Source organism: Equus przewalskii, chromosome 27 (assembly GCF_037783145.1).
Source record: "Equus przewalskii isolate Varuska chromosome 27, EquPr2, whole genome shotgun sequence".
NCBI lineage: Eukaryota > Metazoa > Chordata > Mammalia > Perissodactyla > Equidae > Equus > Equus przewalskii.
This window is the reverse complement of record NC_091857.1, coordinates 32,959,929-32,975,525: the sequence shown is the minus strand read 5'-3', so window position 1 is coordinate 32,975,525 and position 15,597 is coordinate 32,959,929. Positions and strand designations below refer to the sequence as shown.

General features: G+C 52.8%; 1 protein-coding gene across 1 annotated transcript in view; it reads right to left on the bottom strand.

Moving 5' to 3' along the window:
• Window positions 1–416: 416 nt before the first annotated feature.
• The window catches only part of SIM2 (SIM bHLH transcription factor 2), a 48,257-nt gene continuing 33,076 nt past the window's right edge, over window positions 417–15,597 (bottom strand). Inside the window, exons 8-11 of the mRNA XM_070597634.1 lie at window positions 6,788–6,935; window positions 5,283–5,451; window positions 4,274–4,682; window positions 417–2,059 (exon numbers count right to left, since the gene is read on the bottom strand). Coding sequence (XP_070453735.1) covers window positions 1,608–2,059; window positions 4,274–4,682; window positions 5,283–5,451; window positions 6,788–6,935 — 1,178 coding nt within the window. The 3' untranslated portion in view covers window positions 417–1,607. The remainder of the gene's footprint in view (window positions 2,060–4,273; window positions 4,683–5,282; window positions 5,452–6,787; window positions 6,936–15,597) is intronic.

Genomic DNA, 15,597 nt, shown 5'->3' with positions numbered 1-15,597 from the left:
ATAGAGTGTATACATCCGACGCTTATGACCCAGCCCTTTCACTGCACAACGCATGTTCCTTAATTTGCAAATTGTACCATAAGGGAACCGACACCATGTGAGGGAGTGGGGCAGGTCCTCATATGACACTGGGTGGGCAACAAATCATTTCACATTTTGAGAACAGTCGATGTAAGTGCACTTTGAGTCTAGAACGATGAATTAAAGACATTTCTGAAAAGCCTTTCTGCTCAGAAAGGTGGAGTTCCTAAAAGTAAACCATTTTTGAAAAAGCGGCAAAATGATGGTGTGTTTATAGTGTGGAGCAAATTGAAAGATGGCAGTTTGATGCACTGATCCGCTTCAGAGTTTCAGAGCCATGAGAGGATTTTGAAATGGTGAAATCTTGAGGCAAAAATATAAAAATCAAACAAAAATCAATGGAAGTTTATTTTTAAAACACTGCTGGCGCTTTATAAAAGGATTTGTTTATCTGTTACACATGACACATTCATATGGAGTTTTCTTGCTATGTATAAAATGCAGAAAATGCTGAAGAAAATGTACACATCATTTTCATTACATCCCTTTAGCAGGTTTTCCTCACGAGGCGCAGTCCATTGACAATTTTCCATATTGCACATGCAATTTAACTAACTTTATTAGCACTACTTGTAGCAAACACGAGCCTAGGGAATTAGGGGTCTGTGTGGGCCAGGGGAATTTTGTAATCACTTGACCCGGGTAGCCAATCGCCTTGGGCACCTAACTCATCCACATGTCATTTTCATAAAATATCTGGCGCTCTCTATATATTTTTTGCATTTAATGCCTATTCAATACATTCCGAAGGTGCTGTTCTTGGTGTTATCAAGAGTTCATAGGCTAGGAGGAAGTATGCGCTTGTACGTGTACTTGTGAAACACAACCATGTTCCCCTTGGTCTTCAGCTTGTTTTTTGTATTGAAGAAAGGGTTAAATTAAAACAACTTTTAATGAGACTCATGAACGTCTTTTAAAGACAGCGGGAGTTGTATTCGCTGGACTTAACTCATCAGGATCTGCCTTGACTTCAGAATCTAAAAGGGCGCTCCATCCAGGTCTGCCGCCCGCCTGGCATGTCTGACTTTATCCGGGTGGGGTTTCCTCCTTAAAGCGGAGGATACTCGTGGAGTGGAAACCCCTTCGGTCCCCCAGTGGGACCGTGACAGCATCGGGGACAAGGCAAGAGGCGCGAGTCTGATTTCAAAATGAGGAAACCAAGTCCCCCCAGAGACGGGGCAGTTTGAGGTCACACGTGGGAAGCGGGGGACGCCCAGCTCTGCCCGTTCAGAACCCCGGCCCTCGGAGCACGAAGGTCTGGCGGTCGCGTCTCCCAGCGTCGCCGTGCCAGCCCTCTCCAGCGGCGTTCATGGGCGCTACGGTACAAATCTAAAAGGCGGCTTCGGAGTCCTATTAAAATAGTTGTCTCTGTATAAATTAATTTAAACCGTGCATATACAGCGCGCCCCTCTGCAGTCGGCTGGACTTGGGGAAACAGGAGCCCCAGAGGCCTGGCCTGTGGCTTCCCCCTGCGGGCAGCCCCGCGCGCGGCGGGACGCCCCGGGCCCCCGCGGCCGGCGCCGGCGTCACCTGCCGTTGGTGATGATGACCGAGGCGCCCAGGTAGTGCGGCAGGGGCGCGCCGGGCGGGGCGGCGGGGCCGGGGGGCCGGGGCCGCAGCGCGCCGGCCGCCGCCTCGGGGCCGCGGGGGCCGCCGGCGAGGGCGGGCGCGCCGGGAGCAGCGCCCCCGAGCGGCGCGCGCCGGGCCAGCACGCGGTGGTAGTTGAGCAGCACGAAGGGCAGCTGCGCCGGCGCGCCCGGGGGCTCGGGGGCCGGCGGCGCGCAGCACTCGGGCGCCGCGCGGGCCAACGCCAGTCGCGCCCCGTCCCGGGCGGCCGGCCGGGCGGCCTTGGCCGGGCCCAGCGCGGGCTCCTCGCGGTAGTGGCCGCAGCTCGGGAAGCTCGGCGGCGGCGGCGGTGGCGGCGGCGGTGGCGGCGCGGTGTCCTCGCCGAACCTGCGCGCGGCGGCGGCGGCGGGCGCTGCGGGGACAGGCGACACGTTAGACGCCCGCGCGCGGGGAAGGAAGGAGACACGCCCAATGCCACACCAACGCGGGGGGCCCGGGCGCCGCCACCATCACCACCCCTCGGTGCCCCGCCACCCGCGCCGCCCACGCGCTCCACCCACGGAGCCGCCATCGCCCCGTCCCCTCGTGCGTCCCAGGCCCGCGCTGTCCGGTGGCAAGATGCAGTTTGGAATGGTCTAGTAGCCGCATTAAAGAGCGAGGAGGAGCAGGTGGAAGTGAGGTTAACAGTACACTTAATTTAATGCACCATATCCAAAATATTATTTCAGTGTCTAATCAGTGTTTTAAAATTGAGGTATTTTATTGTTTCTGTCTTTGAAATGCAGTGCAGGCACTTAGAGGACATCTCATTGCACTAGCCACATTTCAACGCTCAATAGCCACACCTGGCTAGTGGCTACCATATTGGTCTAGAGGCTTCCACGGGCCTTGTGTTTACGTGGTCCCAGTCTGCCCTGACCTTTTTTGCTTATCCCTCAGTGGGGAGGGTGGAGTATAATCACTCTGCCCTTTAGTATTGTCATAATTAAAGCAATAACCACCCTCCCTAATGAGATGCCTGCAATCGATTAGCTCCTTATGTTTTTTACCTTAAGACCTTTAATACCAGAAAGACTAAGAAGTTGATCACAAATTGCCCCAAATTAGCACCTTTAGTCCCTTTTTTACCAAGTGTGTGACAAATGAGGTGGTTATTAACCTCTTTCACTTTCAAAATAATAATTTAAAAAAATCAAATATGGTGTGTTCTATCATTGGCCGACTTCCACACACACAGAAAAATAAGTCCTTGAAGTCAATCTCAAGTGGATGATATTTTCAGCTTTCTCAAAACCCTTGGCTTTGTCTTTCTTGCCTTGGCTGTTGGGGGAGATCCCTTCCTGGGTTATTTGAGGGACCCACTGCCCTGACTGGTATTGGGGATCCTAATCTGAGGAACCAGTGGCTGCTGGGCCATGTCCAGGCCAAAGGGCAGGGCTGCAGTGCCCCGGCCTCAGGTCTGTTCTTTTCTTAAGTTAGCTGCTTCTGAGAAACACGGCCTGGATCTCCAAGAGGGTTAGATCGCTCCCGTGCTCTAGTCCTCTGCTCGTATTCGGAGACGAAATGTATCTCACAGCTTCGTGAAGCCTGGGGCACAGCACACAGCGAGAGAGTCCCAAAGCAGCGTGAGGAGGCACAGAGCCCTACTCCCTCCAAAGAGAGACAGAAAGCTAGAGGTGGGAGCGGGGGCTCCAGGCAGCCCACCTCTTCAAGCGGGTGATTCCCTTCTGGGGCATGGAACATTTACCTGGCACTTAGTGGCCCCACAGGACATCTGCACCATCTTGGTCTACACTCCGAGCAGGAGTTAGGTCTGGGTGAAACAGGAGTACACCTCTCACAGCTAACCCTCAACCCCCACCTTCTACCCTCTGCCTGCGGTTGGCCCAGTGAGCAAACAGAAGTCTGTCTGGGCCTGGGGCAGCTGGTGGCACCTCCACAGAGGACCTTTGCTTGCCCGCCACCAGGAGGAGCTGGCTGGAAAGCCATTCCTGTCTCTCTGTTGTTGAACTAGCATGTGCTGGGCAGGCACCTACTATGTGCCAAGCCCTGGGATAGGCATATCCCCCCGCTTATGACGACCTTTTACAGATGAAGAAACTGAGTCCTGGGGCCGGTTTATGTTATTTGCCCTGGGTTGGTGAGTGGCACTTCTGTCCCTGAGCCCATGAATTTCCACCACTGTTTTCCCCACTCTGAAAACTGGCATGGGAAGAAAATATAGTATATGAATATGAGAATACATTCATATTCATTTTGTGTGGGGTGGAAAGTAATCTTGTAAAATAAATGCAACTGGGGCATTCTCGGTTCACGGGAGCTGGTTCTGAAAACCACTTTGTCTCCCTTTTGGGGAGCAAGCAGGCCAGGATTTTTATGGAGGGTGGTGAACACGGTTTCCTCTGCCCTTTACACGGTCACTAGTGCCCACAAGGCGCACGGACTCGGTCAGCTAGCTTTAATCAGCACTCGCACTGAGAGCAGGAAAGTGTAGCAATTCCTACTTAGAAGCAGAAGAAGGAAAAGTCTGCCCAAAGTGTAAGGATCCTTTTTCCATCTGCCACCCACCGCCGCCACGGCCGCTGTTCACAGTCCTGTCCCCTCCCCCCGTGCAAACATGACCCACCTTCGTAGTTTGGCACGAGGCTGTGCCGAGCAGTGTTCCCCGGCGGCTCAGAAAGACTTTTAGCTGGAGACGGGCTGCTAGGCACTAGGGGGTTGGCATAATGCCATTGGCATTCGCCGCTGGGCGGTAGCGTGCTCAGGAAAAAGCGTGCCACCTCACACGGGGATCCTTGGGGCTGCCCGAATTTGGCCGGCAGCATCGGCTTTTTGCTGCTGAAGACGTGAGAGTCTAGAGGGAAGTGTCCATAATGGTAGGAGAAGGGCAGGCTGTAGGATGGAGCGTACAGAAGGTCGCTGCCTTCTGAATGGAGCTGCTGTTCTGGGGGAGCCGGAGCGCTCGCCGGGGGGCTGGCTCTCCAGTTTCCGAGCTGGCCGCATTCCAGTTTGTCCATTTGGAATGAGCTGTATTGCTGCATGGCGGAGAAGACGGATGAAGGGGCCGGTGGTAAACTGCCCTCCAGCCTCACAAGAACCAATCCTAGAGTGCCCAACCCCATCCCAGGGCTGGACCCACCCTGGCCACCACGCCGAGGTCCCACTGGGGACAGGTGCATGGCAAACAGCACCCCAGTGACCCGCCCCCTGGATGGAATGAGAACTCTCTGCCCTGAGCTGACAACACATCAGATGCACGTAGCCACTTGCTATTTCTGAGAGGTTGCAAATTACTTTAAAAAAGAAAAAAGGGAAGGTTTTCATTAAAAAAAAAAATGCTATACAAACACAATGCACTGGTGTTCTGATCCACATTTACGGGGACTCTAGCCTTCCAATTAGTCTTCTTTTCCCTAAACCCGACTGGTCCACCCCAAGTTTGCTTTGCCCACTGTGCCCAGATGTCATGTGGGCGGCACGTCTCAGTGGGATTTAGCCTTGCTCCACAGGGAACCTTCCAGGCAGGGAGACCCCTGCTAGGCAATCAGAGGCTCGTCATTCCTTAAAGTGCCCGGGTGTCCCGACCCCCCGGACAGATGTCAGCCGCCCCCGCCCCTGCAGGCCACGTGTGTTACCTGTGGGGGGTAAGGGTTTGTTCTCAGCTTCGTCTTCATCTTCGTATTTTTGGGTTTAGCTAATTTCCTAGTTTCTTGTGAGGTAGACAAGGTGGTCCTCCAGGAGTCCTGGGACTTCGATGTGGACACCTGGTCCAGGGACAACTGCAGTTCCTTGTATTCAATGTCCCTGGGAAGCAAGAGTGGGACAAGTTACGTCCAACGGCTGTGGGGGACGCCGGCTTTCCTGACACCATCCCGTGAGCCGGGTCATTCGCAGAGCTCCGGTGTATCATTCATGGAGCTGGGATGTGAGGGAAGGACGTCTCACCCTCATAAAAGCCGCTCCACAGCCCCGGGGCTCGGCGACCCCAGGAAATGCTGAGTGCGGTTCATGCTATTTGGCAGGAATAGCGGGAGGCTGCGGGGGCCCTCTCCGATCCCATAAGGCCCCAAACACACTTCCTGGGGATACCCTGGACCACTAGGAAAGAAACACTATTGATCAGTGAGTATCTGTGGCCAGGCTGCTTCTCTATTTAGGACTCAAGGAGGCGTGGGTGGGGGAACCTTTGAGGGCCAGGAGCCTGGCTCCCAGGGGCTCATTTCTGCCCTAAAAGGCCAGCTAGGCGTGGTCCTGTTCATGGGAGGGCAAGTCACCCAAAGTACCAGCCCCCACCTGTTTGCTCAGGAAGAATCATTAAGGGGCTAAAATGCTTTCTCCCATACAGTTCTGTTAAAATCACTCCACTTCTAAAAACAAACAAAAACCAGGGACCTGGCAGTCATTCCACCAGTGAACTGACAGCCTAAATCCTACCGCATTAGAACACACACGAGGACCCTGCAGGGTGGGGCTGCTGGAACTGCAAGGATCTCAAGTTCAGGGCCAGAGCTGGGTGCACGGGGGCTTAACATACAATAGCCACGGTGGCCAGAGAGTAATAGATGGTCCCAGGTAGACTTAGGTCCTGTTCCTTATCTTGGTCTTAAAAGTATTTGAGACTGAACTTGACCTTCTGGGGTTTTAAAGGGGCCAAATAGTTACCATCATTTGCAACAGGCTATATAGGAAGACAGGGAAAAAATGGGAGATAACCCCTGTCCCCAGTGGAGTACGCAGGGTGACCCAAATGTCTGTGGGCAGGGAGAGCACAAGTTTGCATTCCTGGTCGGGGCCATGCATGCTATTTCTGTCCTGCTCAAGATGAGGAGCAGGCCCCCCAGGGCCCTCTGCCCACCCACACCCCTCATCTGGGCTCTCTGATCCCTTCCTAAGTTACCCATGCCCCCCAGCAGGGCTCCCTCCTCCGTGTTCCCACCGCAGCCTAGCACCTAGCCCTTAAGATGAGTACAGAAATAGTCTGGACCTTCCCAAACGACCAGATTGTTCAACTAAAAACAAAACAGGAGACAAATGAACAGTTCCAGAAAGAGAGAGAGAGAGATGGTGCTTATCCGGGCGATCTGATGAGGGACAGGGGAGAAGGAGAGAGCAAGGAGAGGAACAAATACGTCTGACTTACGTGAGGACATAATTGACACTCACGATGCAGTGGGGCCGGGACGAGCGGCTGTTGTGCACGACGGTGGCGTAGCTCTGCACCCACACCCAGCCGCCCAGCTTGGACAGCAGCCGGTAGTACTTGGTGGTGACCTGGCCCTTCACCAGCACTGCAAGCACAAGGTGACATGAATCCCGAGGCACAATTAGCAGGCTCCGCCTTTGGGCACGCTGCCCCCACTGATGACCTACAGCCCTGGTTGTGGACCTTTCTGGGGTCAAGGACACCTTGGAGAACTTCACAGAGCGGGTGGGCTTTCTCCGCAGGAAGGTGCATGCTTGTGCGTAGTGCGTGCGCGCGCACACCTGCACGCACGCGCACGCAAGACTTTTGCCAAACGTGTCGAGGGCTGCACAGAGCAATCTCTCCCTCCTTGTTAAGAACTCTAATTTAATAGTCACTGCTTTCGTTGGGGGAAACAGCCGCCGAACAACGTTTGCACCTGGCACAGTGAGAAATTCAGATTTACTCTTTAAGTTTTCAAAACGCCACGATTATGTTATTATCCCTCAAACCCTTAGTAGGCGGGGGGAGGGGGCGAGGGGGAGGGACGGAGTCGGGGCGGGGGTTGGTGTACTTATTTAAACAAAATAGTAAGTTAAGTGCAGTCAACTAAGCGTCAAATTGTTGCCGATATCTGCTGTTCCCCAGAACATGTGTGTATTCACAGTGAGCCTGTTTGTTACTCTATTGCCATTTATGTTTTCTTCTCATTAACCCAAGTTTTCTTTGGGCCCGTTAATTTCCTCTGTTGCTCCTGTAGGAAAAACCTCTGCTTAACTGTGTCGTTCCTGAAAATTAGGCTGATGGGCCCATCTTCTATGCATGGGTGCAGATTCTGGGCTGCCCAGCAGCTCATTTCCAGAGCCTCGGTGTGCACATAAACCAGCTGATACCCCCTCAGGGCCTGCGAGGGAGCAGAGGGGAGAGCTGGAGGGGAGGACAGTGCTAGCAGCTTGGGGTGGGCAGTAAAGAGAAGAAAGCCTGGGTTAAACTCCAGGGAGGGAAGGCCGGCGAAAGTCTGAAAAGGCACCCCTGGCTGCCCAGGTTGCAGCTCCAGGACATTCCTGCTTCTCAAGGCAGGGCTGGCCCCAGGGCCCTAACCAGCAGGCGCCTGAGCAGGGATTTGGGGAGGAGGCCAAAGGGGCCAAGTCTGTGACTGCACCAGCTGGCACTGAAGGAAATCCCTGGAGGCTCACAGACAGAAATTCAGCTCTCCTCTTGTACCACTAGGCACAGCCTCCTCGCTCTCCACCCACACCCTCCCTGGGCTCTCCATGGCCTTTTGTGGCTTCTTTTCACATTGAGGTGGCTCTTTATCATCCACTTTAACAGCCTAGCAAAATATTCTAGTGCAGAAGAAAAACTGCTGCCAATATGATAGTCAAGGACTTATCGGCCTTAATATATAAAGAGTTCATACAGACTGATAAAAACACTAAGACTCTAAAAGTAATACAGGCAAAGACCGTGAACAAACAGTTCACCAAAGGACAAACATGAATGATTAACAAATGTTGACCTCATTTGTTTAACTCAAAGCTAGATACCATCCATCAAATCAGTAAACGTTAAAAAAGAAAGAAATATTGCATGATTGCATTTATGTGCAATGTCCAGAAGAGACACATCCGTAGAGATGGAAAGCAGATCAGTGGTTGCTTGGGGCTGGGAGTGCCTGCTAATGGGTACCAGGCTTCTTCGAGGGATGACGAAAAGGGTCTGGAATTAGATAAAGGCGACAGTTGCACAACATTGTAAATATACTACAAATAACTGAAAATGGTAGAAATGGTGAATTTTATCTCAAAGACATAATGACATGACAATGGGCGATGCTGGCTAATCTATGATGTGCTGATGGAAGCGTGAATTGGTGTGGTCCTTCTGGAAAGCAGTTGGAAGGTCGTACCCACTGACACACTGATTTCACTTCTAATAATTGATCCCCTGGGAATTTGAGTAATGCAAACAAAGACTCCTGTGGAAAGAGATTCATTGCAGTCCTGCCTCTAATCCAGGAAAAAAGGGAGGGGAGACTTCACTGTACACCAACAGGGAGGAGGGTAAATAAATTATGGAGTACTATGCAACCGTTAAAACAATGATTGATAAGAATGTGTATCCTGGGAGTGTGTATGATATAATAGTAAACGAAGAAAAGACAAGATTCAGAACTGCAGAGAGTATAATCCTAATGAGGAAAAAGTATGCACACACATACACACATCTCCCCAACTAACTGTGTCATCTTGGACAAGCTCCTAACCCCCTGTGCCTCAGTTTCCCCATTTATAACAAGAAGATAATCATAGTCCCTACATCATCTGGTTGTTGTGAGGATTAGGTACCCCACGTGAAGATTTAGAACCGTGGCCGACGTGCGTAACGGGCCCAATGCATATTAGGTCTCATTATCAGACTGATACAGTGACAAATCATTTTTGTTTTCTTTTCTTGATTTTCTAAATTTCCAACAATGAGGAGGTATTAGTTTTATAATCAGAATGAAAAATTAGTTATTTTTTCCATGGGCACGCAGTTTGTATGGGGGTTGAGAAGTGGAAATGGAACAGATGTCAGGCCCTGTGCACACTGTCTAGGAATGAAGCCAGGGATGAACCTGGCAGTCCTGCTGTGTAACAACCATCTCGCCCAGGTGGGGAGGCCAGTCTCTCTGGGACAGTGCAGAGAGCAGCTCCTTTCTGCCCTGGCTTAACATCTGCACCTCAGTGGACTCCCTTGGCAGGAACAAGACCCAATGCTGAAGAGTGTAGACAAAGGCAGCAGGAAGGAGAAAGGCTTCACAATGCTTCTCCCTCAGCAGTTTGCCTTTTTAACAAAAAAAATACACCGTTTCTATTTCCAGTTCATTTTCGAATACATTGCCTCATTTTACCCTCACGACAACCGTGGGAGGTGGACCTCAGCAGGAAAGCCGGGCCAACAGATCTTGAGAGCTCAGCTGGGCCCCAAGCTCAGATGTTCTGAATCCTGTTTCTCAGACTGGCCACTGTGGGAGGCGGGGGCAGGAGCCTCCAGAAGGTTCTCTGGGTGTAGGTGCATATGGGAGTGGGGGCGGGCCAACTTTTAAGGGAGACTCAATTAACCAATTTGCTTATGGCCCCAAAACAGATGGAATATGATCAAACTGAGGTCCCGACAGTGGATTTCCCAAGAATTCCTTCTTTCTTTAAGAGAAATGCTGTTCACCTCTTCAGCTTGGAAATCTATTCCTAGCTGCATCTGCAAAGCCCCTAGGAATAAGACCATATACTTTTCCGTTTTCTTATCTCGTACTTTATACTTCCTCTTATTTCTTATAACATTCCTGAAACCCATCTGTAATCATCTTAGACCTGGCTACAATGAAGCCCGTTTATTCCAGATATTTTATATTCAGACGCAGATGGCAGACGTTGTAGAGATTTGATTCTCTCTGACCCTCCCTGACTCTGCAATGATGAGGCTTAGATACAGAGACCAAACCAACAGAGACACAGAATTTCTTTTCTTTGCTTTCCTATGACCCATGGCAATAGTCAACGTATCAATCCAAGTTGAAATCCTAGACACTTAGTCACAACATTCTTCGTTTTGCTCCAGCTCCCCGTCCAGTCTGTCGTTCTTAATTAGCTGCCTGAAATGGTCTCAGGCCAGAGCGCTATAAAGGGAGGCTGTAGATATGGTGGTGATGACAGGGGCGGGGAGGAGATGGCCCCTAAACCCTAAGCTCTTGAGCGCAGAGGTGCTGCCTCTTGCACCTTGATGCCACAGTATCTCCAACATCATGGCCTAAGACGGTTCTGAAATCAGAGTGACCCAGGCCTAGGTGCAAGATAGCAGGCACAGTTATCCAAGCCCTGGGATGGAAATTCTAGTTCCATAAATACACTATCTGGAAAAGTAGGTGGCCTTCCTGGTTCCTCTGGAATTCCTCCGGGACGCAAAGCCATGGCTAGGAGCCAGCCTCGGGGAGGAAAGTAAACCTTGGCTTCAAGCATCATTTCTATTTCTGTTTTGAATTTTAAGAGCTGAAAATGACACCAGAAATGTCTATCGTGGGTTGGATAGTGGTCCCCAAAAAAGATCTGTTCCCTGTCCTAATCCTCAGAACCTGTGAATGTGACCACATTTGGGAAAAAGAGTCTTTGCGGATGTGATTAAGGATCTCAAGATGAGATCATCCTGGATGAGGGTGGACCCTAAATCTAATAACAAGTGTCCCCATAAGAGACAGAAGAGAAGACACCCGCACACATATGGAGGGAGACAGAGGCAGAGACGGGAGGATGCAGCCCCAAACCAAAGAAGGCCAGCAGCCACTAGAAGCTGGAAGAGGCAGGGAATGGATTCTCCCCTTGAGCCCAGAGGGAGCCTGGCCCTGCCAACACCTTGGTTTTGGGCTTCTGGCCTCCAGAAGTGTGAGAGAATGAATTTCTGTTGTTTCAAGCCACCCAGTTCGTGGTATTTTGTTGCGGTGGCCACAGGACTAATGCACGCCCCATGGGAAAGAACGGTAAACGCAGTCCCTGTGCTCCTCTTGGCTCTTGTCTCCTCCGCCAGGTGGGGCCTCAAGGAAGTGCAGTTGGTGAGATTAGAGACAAGCCATGTGCCCCTCTGGGGAGTGGGCCTCCGCATGCTCGCACGTCCTCAGCACGGCCCCCACCTCATGCTCTGCACCTGCTCCCAGAAGCAGGTTGGTGCTAAGAAGGCATGGAAAGTGCTGGGAAAGAGAAAAGCACCTTAGGGAGGAATTTCCACAAGGGTCACATTGTGGAATGTCTCCAAAGGGACACTGACCATGGAAGATGGGCTCGGCCTGACCCATCAAGTCCCATTTGGCACAAAGCAGAAGAGGCAGTCTACTCTTATAAATGTCCCAAACTGCTTCCAGGAGTCAGTGTGTAGATCGCACTGTGCTTTCCAGGATTATTTGCTGTGTCCTTGCTTCTGACTCCCCCTTAATGCACAGGCTCCCCACACCTCCGTCAGCAAGACGAAGCCACTTCTAGCTGCTTCTACCTCCAGACTCTGCTTGAAGGGCAGCATCTAAAAAGGGTCTGTGTCTGAATTAAACCCCATTGTCCATTTCCAGTCCAGAAGCAAGTGAGGCCGGCAGTGGAAGCAGCCCTTGTAATGTCAATTAAAACTCCTCATGATAGATTGGAAACTCCTTTCAAAGTTATCTTCTATCTCATGATCTTTGTCCCTGTTCCATAGCAGCTATAGAGCGGTTGCAAACTGGTATCCCATGCACCACGTGTGTCCACAGATGTGCTCTGTTGGTGGCATAGTGTTGTACTTGGAATGTCTTTGGATGGGTCACGTGGTCTCCAGTTAGCCACAGGCTCTACCACTCCCTATTGCCCTACACTTGCCCATTCATACACTCACGGGGCCGTGCCTGGCCCCATAAGCTTGTGACTCTTACATGTCATTTAGAGTATGTTCTCCACGAGTCTATACAAGGTGTCCTGTAATTTTTCTATAACAGTTATTGCTTGAAATTTGTAGACCACATATTCAGGCTTTCAGCCTTTTTGTGACATTGAAACGTTTTGCTAGTCGGACACAGACTGTGTTTTCTTTGGGATGTGGGCTTGGCCCACGGTGGACCGGGGCCTACCTAGAGAGCTAGAAGTTCTCCACTACCTTGGACGACTGGCCATGTGGACACCACAGTTCTTCCAAAACATCGTGTCCACAAGAAGTCTGCCCAGAGTCCTCGACACAAAGCATCAAGTCCACCCACAGTGATCCCCTCCCTGCCTGTGCCTCGGGCTGCCCCCTGTCCACCCCCAGGGCCTACAGGTCAAGGGAGCACAGCCCTCTGCTGGTTCCCCCATATATAAGAAAGCGTCTCCCAAACGCTTCACAAAGAGAGCGGGGAGAGCATGGAGGCAGGCGCCGGCCAGGGCCCCATTTCCCTGAGGCCGTGTGACTGTGGATGCTGGAGCCCACCCTCAGCAGGGCTGCCAGGGCCTCCCCTCCACCCACAAGGCCATGAGCATCAGCAGAACGGGCTGGGAGGGTCAAAGGCATTCCCTAGAGGATCCGTGTTTGCTTTGCCTTCCAGAAGGTTCTGGAGAAAGCCCTGGCACAGTCTGACTCAGAGAGCTCGCCTGGGAATGCCCAGGCCCACACTGACCCAGAGGCCGAGGTGCCAGGGCCATCCCTGCGCGCCCCCCATTGTTGACCTCTGGAAGCCTGTGCTCCCGGAAGCCCGGACTGCTGGGCCCTGCCTCTCCTCATGACGCTGACTTTCTGGAAGGTGTTGAATTCCCTTTCTTTGGGGGCTGTGCTTCCTTCAGACCCTGTGGACTCCTGCTCCTGGTTAAGACAATATTTTGAAGAATGTGTGAAAACCATTTGGCTGACTTCGGTTCTCCAGAACCACCGCTTTCTTGCATCCAATTAGGCCTCTGGCAGAGCCCTGCACCCCGTCTCCAGGGATTCCTTGGTTTTGGACATAGTGTGGAGCGAGCTTGGCCTTGGAAAAGGGGACAGTGACCTCCCTTTGGTCCGGGGTGTTGGCCACCGTTTGCTTTGTTCCTGTGCTCAGCTACCCCATCAACTGCAGAGACAGATGCGTCTCTACGTCTCGCTATAAGAGGAGGCCAGGCTCCCCCTCCGGCCTTGGAGTCCTGAGGGGCCCAGATGGGTGGGTCAACAGAGCTGCTGGCCACTTCCAGCCACATCCAGTTGTGGTGGATGGAAGGGAGGCAGCAAAGGCTGCCCAGTGGGCCGGCACCCCTGGGACAACCCCTGGGCCAGCTCCAGCTGTGATCGGATTGAAGGACTTGAGTCCCAGGTCAGCAGCGGCCAGTGTGGGATCCGTGTGGAGCCTGGCGGGCAGGAGGCTGGAAGAGGAAGCCCCGGTCCCACGGCCCTCCCTGGGGCCATGTCCCTGAGCCATTGGTCACCAAAGCACTACATGACAGGACTGAAAAGTCACATTTCAAAATGACACATCTGGCCTTCGCAGACTGGTCACCTGTGCTGCCCGAGCCAGCCTATCCAACTGAAACTCGGGAGAGGGCCTGTGCCCATTACCTGGGCAAGGACGCAGGCATAGGAAAAGAAAGTCCCTGTTAGGGGCTGAATTGTGTCCCCCCAAAATTCTTATGCTGGAGTCCTAACCCCCAGTACCTCAGAATGTGACTGTATCTGGAGACAGGGCCTTTATAGGGGTAATTAAGGTAAAATGAAGTCATATGGGCGGGCCCTAATCCCAGGTTAGGACCCAGACATGCACAGAGGGAGGACCACGGGAGGACACAGCCGGAAGACGGCCACCCACAAGCCAAGGAGGGAGGCCACAGAAGAAACCAGCCCTGCCAACACCTTGATCTCAAGACTTCCAGCGCCCAGAACCGTGGGAGAACAAATTTCTGCTGTATAAGCCGCCCAGTCTGTGGTGCTTTGTCATGGCAGCCCAAGAGGACTAGGGAGGCCCCCGTGAGGATCTGTGTGGACAGCATGAGGGGGAGCAGCATCCAGAAACAAGAACTTAAGTCCCCGGATAGGGCTGGGAGGGGCCGAGCTGGACACAGCTCCACCCTGAGGAGAGGTGGCGGCCGTGGGCATCAAGCCGGGAGTGGAAACAGATCTGGAGAGCATGGGGGATCGGCTTTCCTCAGTCCCCAGAGGGCACAGGGCAGGAACTTGGGTGTGGAGGACACTCTGGCCGGCCAACAGGGACCCTGGGCAGTGAGGGTGACAGGGCCCACCAGAGAGAAGTGACCCATGTTTGCAAGGAAAAGACGACAGACCGGGCTGGGAGCAAGGAGCAGCTTGCGGAGGGAGGCCTGGCTGGAGAAGGCCTTCATGCAGCCAGGAAGGGAGGAAGCTGAGGAGAGGCTGTGGAGAGGTGGGGCTTCGCTCTGGCCAGTGACTCCTCACTGCGCAGCCCCCCCAACCCCATGGAGTGCACCCATCTCCCGCCAGAGGCCTTTCTTCGGCAGAGCCCATTCTGACAGATGTGGGGCAAGCAGAGGGATTAGCACTCCGAGAGAGCCCTCAGCTGATGACTGGCAGGCGGGGTGTTTAACTGCCTCAGCCCACTCTCCCCTCGGCGCCATAACTGAGGCAGGGGTCCCGCACTGGCTCCCAGAGTCCCCAGGGGGATCGAGGGTCCGTCACCCACGGCAGTAGCCAGGCAGACAACATCGCTCCTATGGCTCCTTCTCTTCTGTGGCTCACTTCTCTCTCCTCTATCCGTGTTTCAGTCACTGTCCAAATAAACTCTTGCACTTGAACTGCAGGCTCAGGGTCAGTTTCTGGAGCTGTCCCCTCTGGCCCCAGTTCTGTGACCGGGAAGGAGAGTGAGGCCCCAGGCACCACACAATGAAGAGGTTTCAAAATTGCCCCAGCTCTACACCATGAAGACCCCGCCTCCCCAAACCATGCTCTGGTGGTTGACTAGCTTCCTTTTCTTCATCTGAAAGGTCCAGCTTTGGAGGAGAAAGTGACATCCAGGTCAATGTCATGGCTGCCCTGAGGGGGACGTCTGAAGGGATGAGCTCTGGGAGACCAATTCCCAGCCCTCTGCATGCATAAGAGTCTCGGCTGTTTCTTTCTTTCTTTCTTTTTTTGGTGAGGAAGATTGGCCCTGAGCTAACATCTGTTGCCAATCTTCCTCTCTTTGCTTGAGGAAGATTCTTGCTGAGCTAACGTCTGTGCCAATCTTTCTCTGCTTTATGTGGGATGCTGCCACAACGTGGTTTGATGAGCGAGCTAGGTCTACGCCGGCGATCTGAACCTGCAAA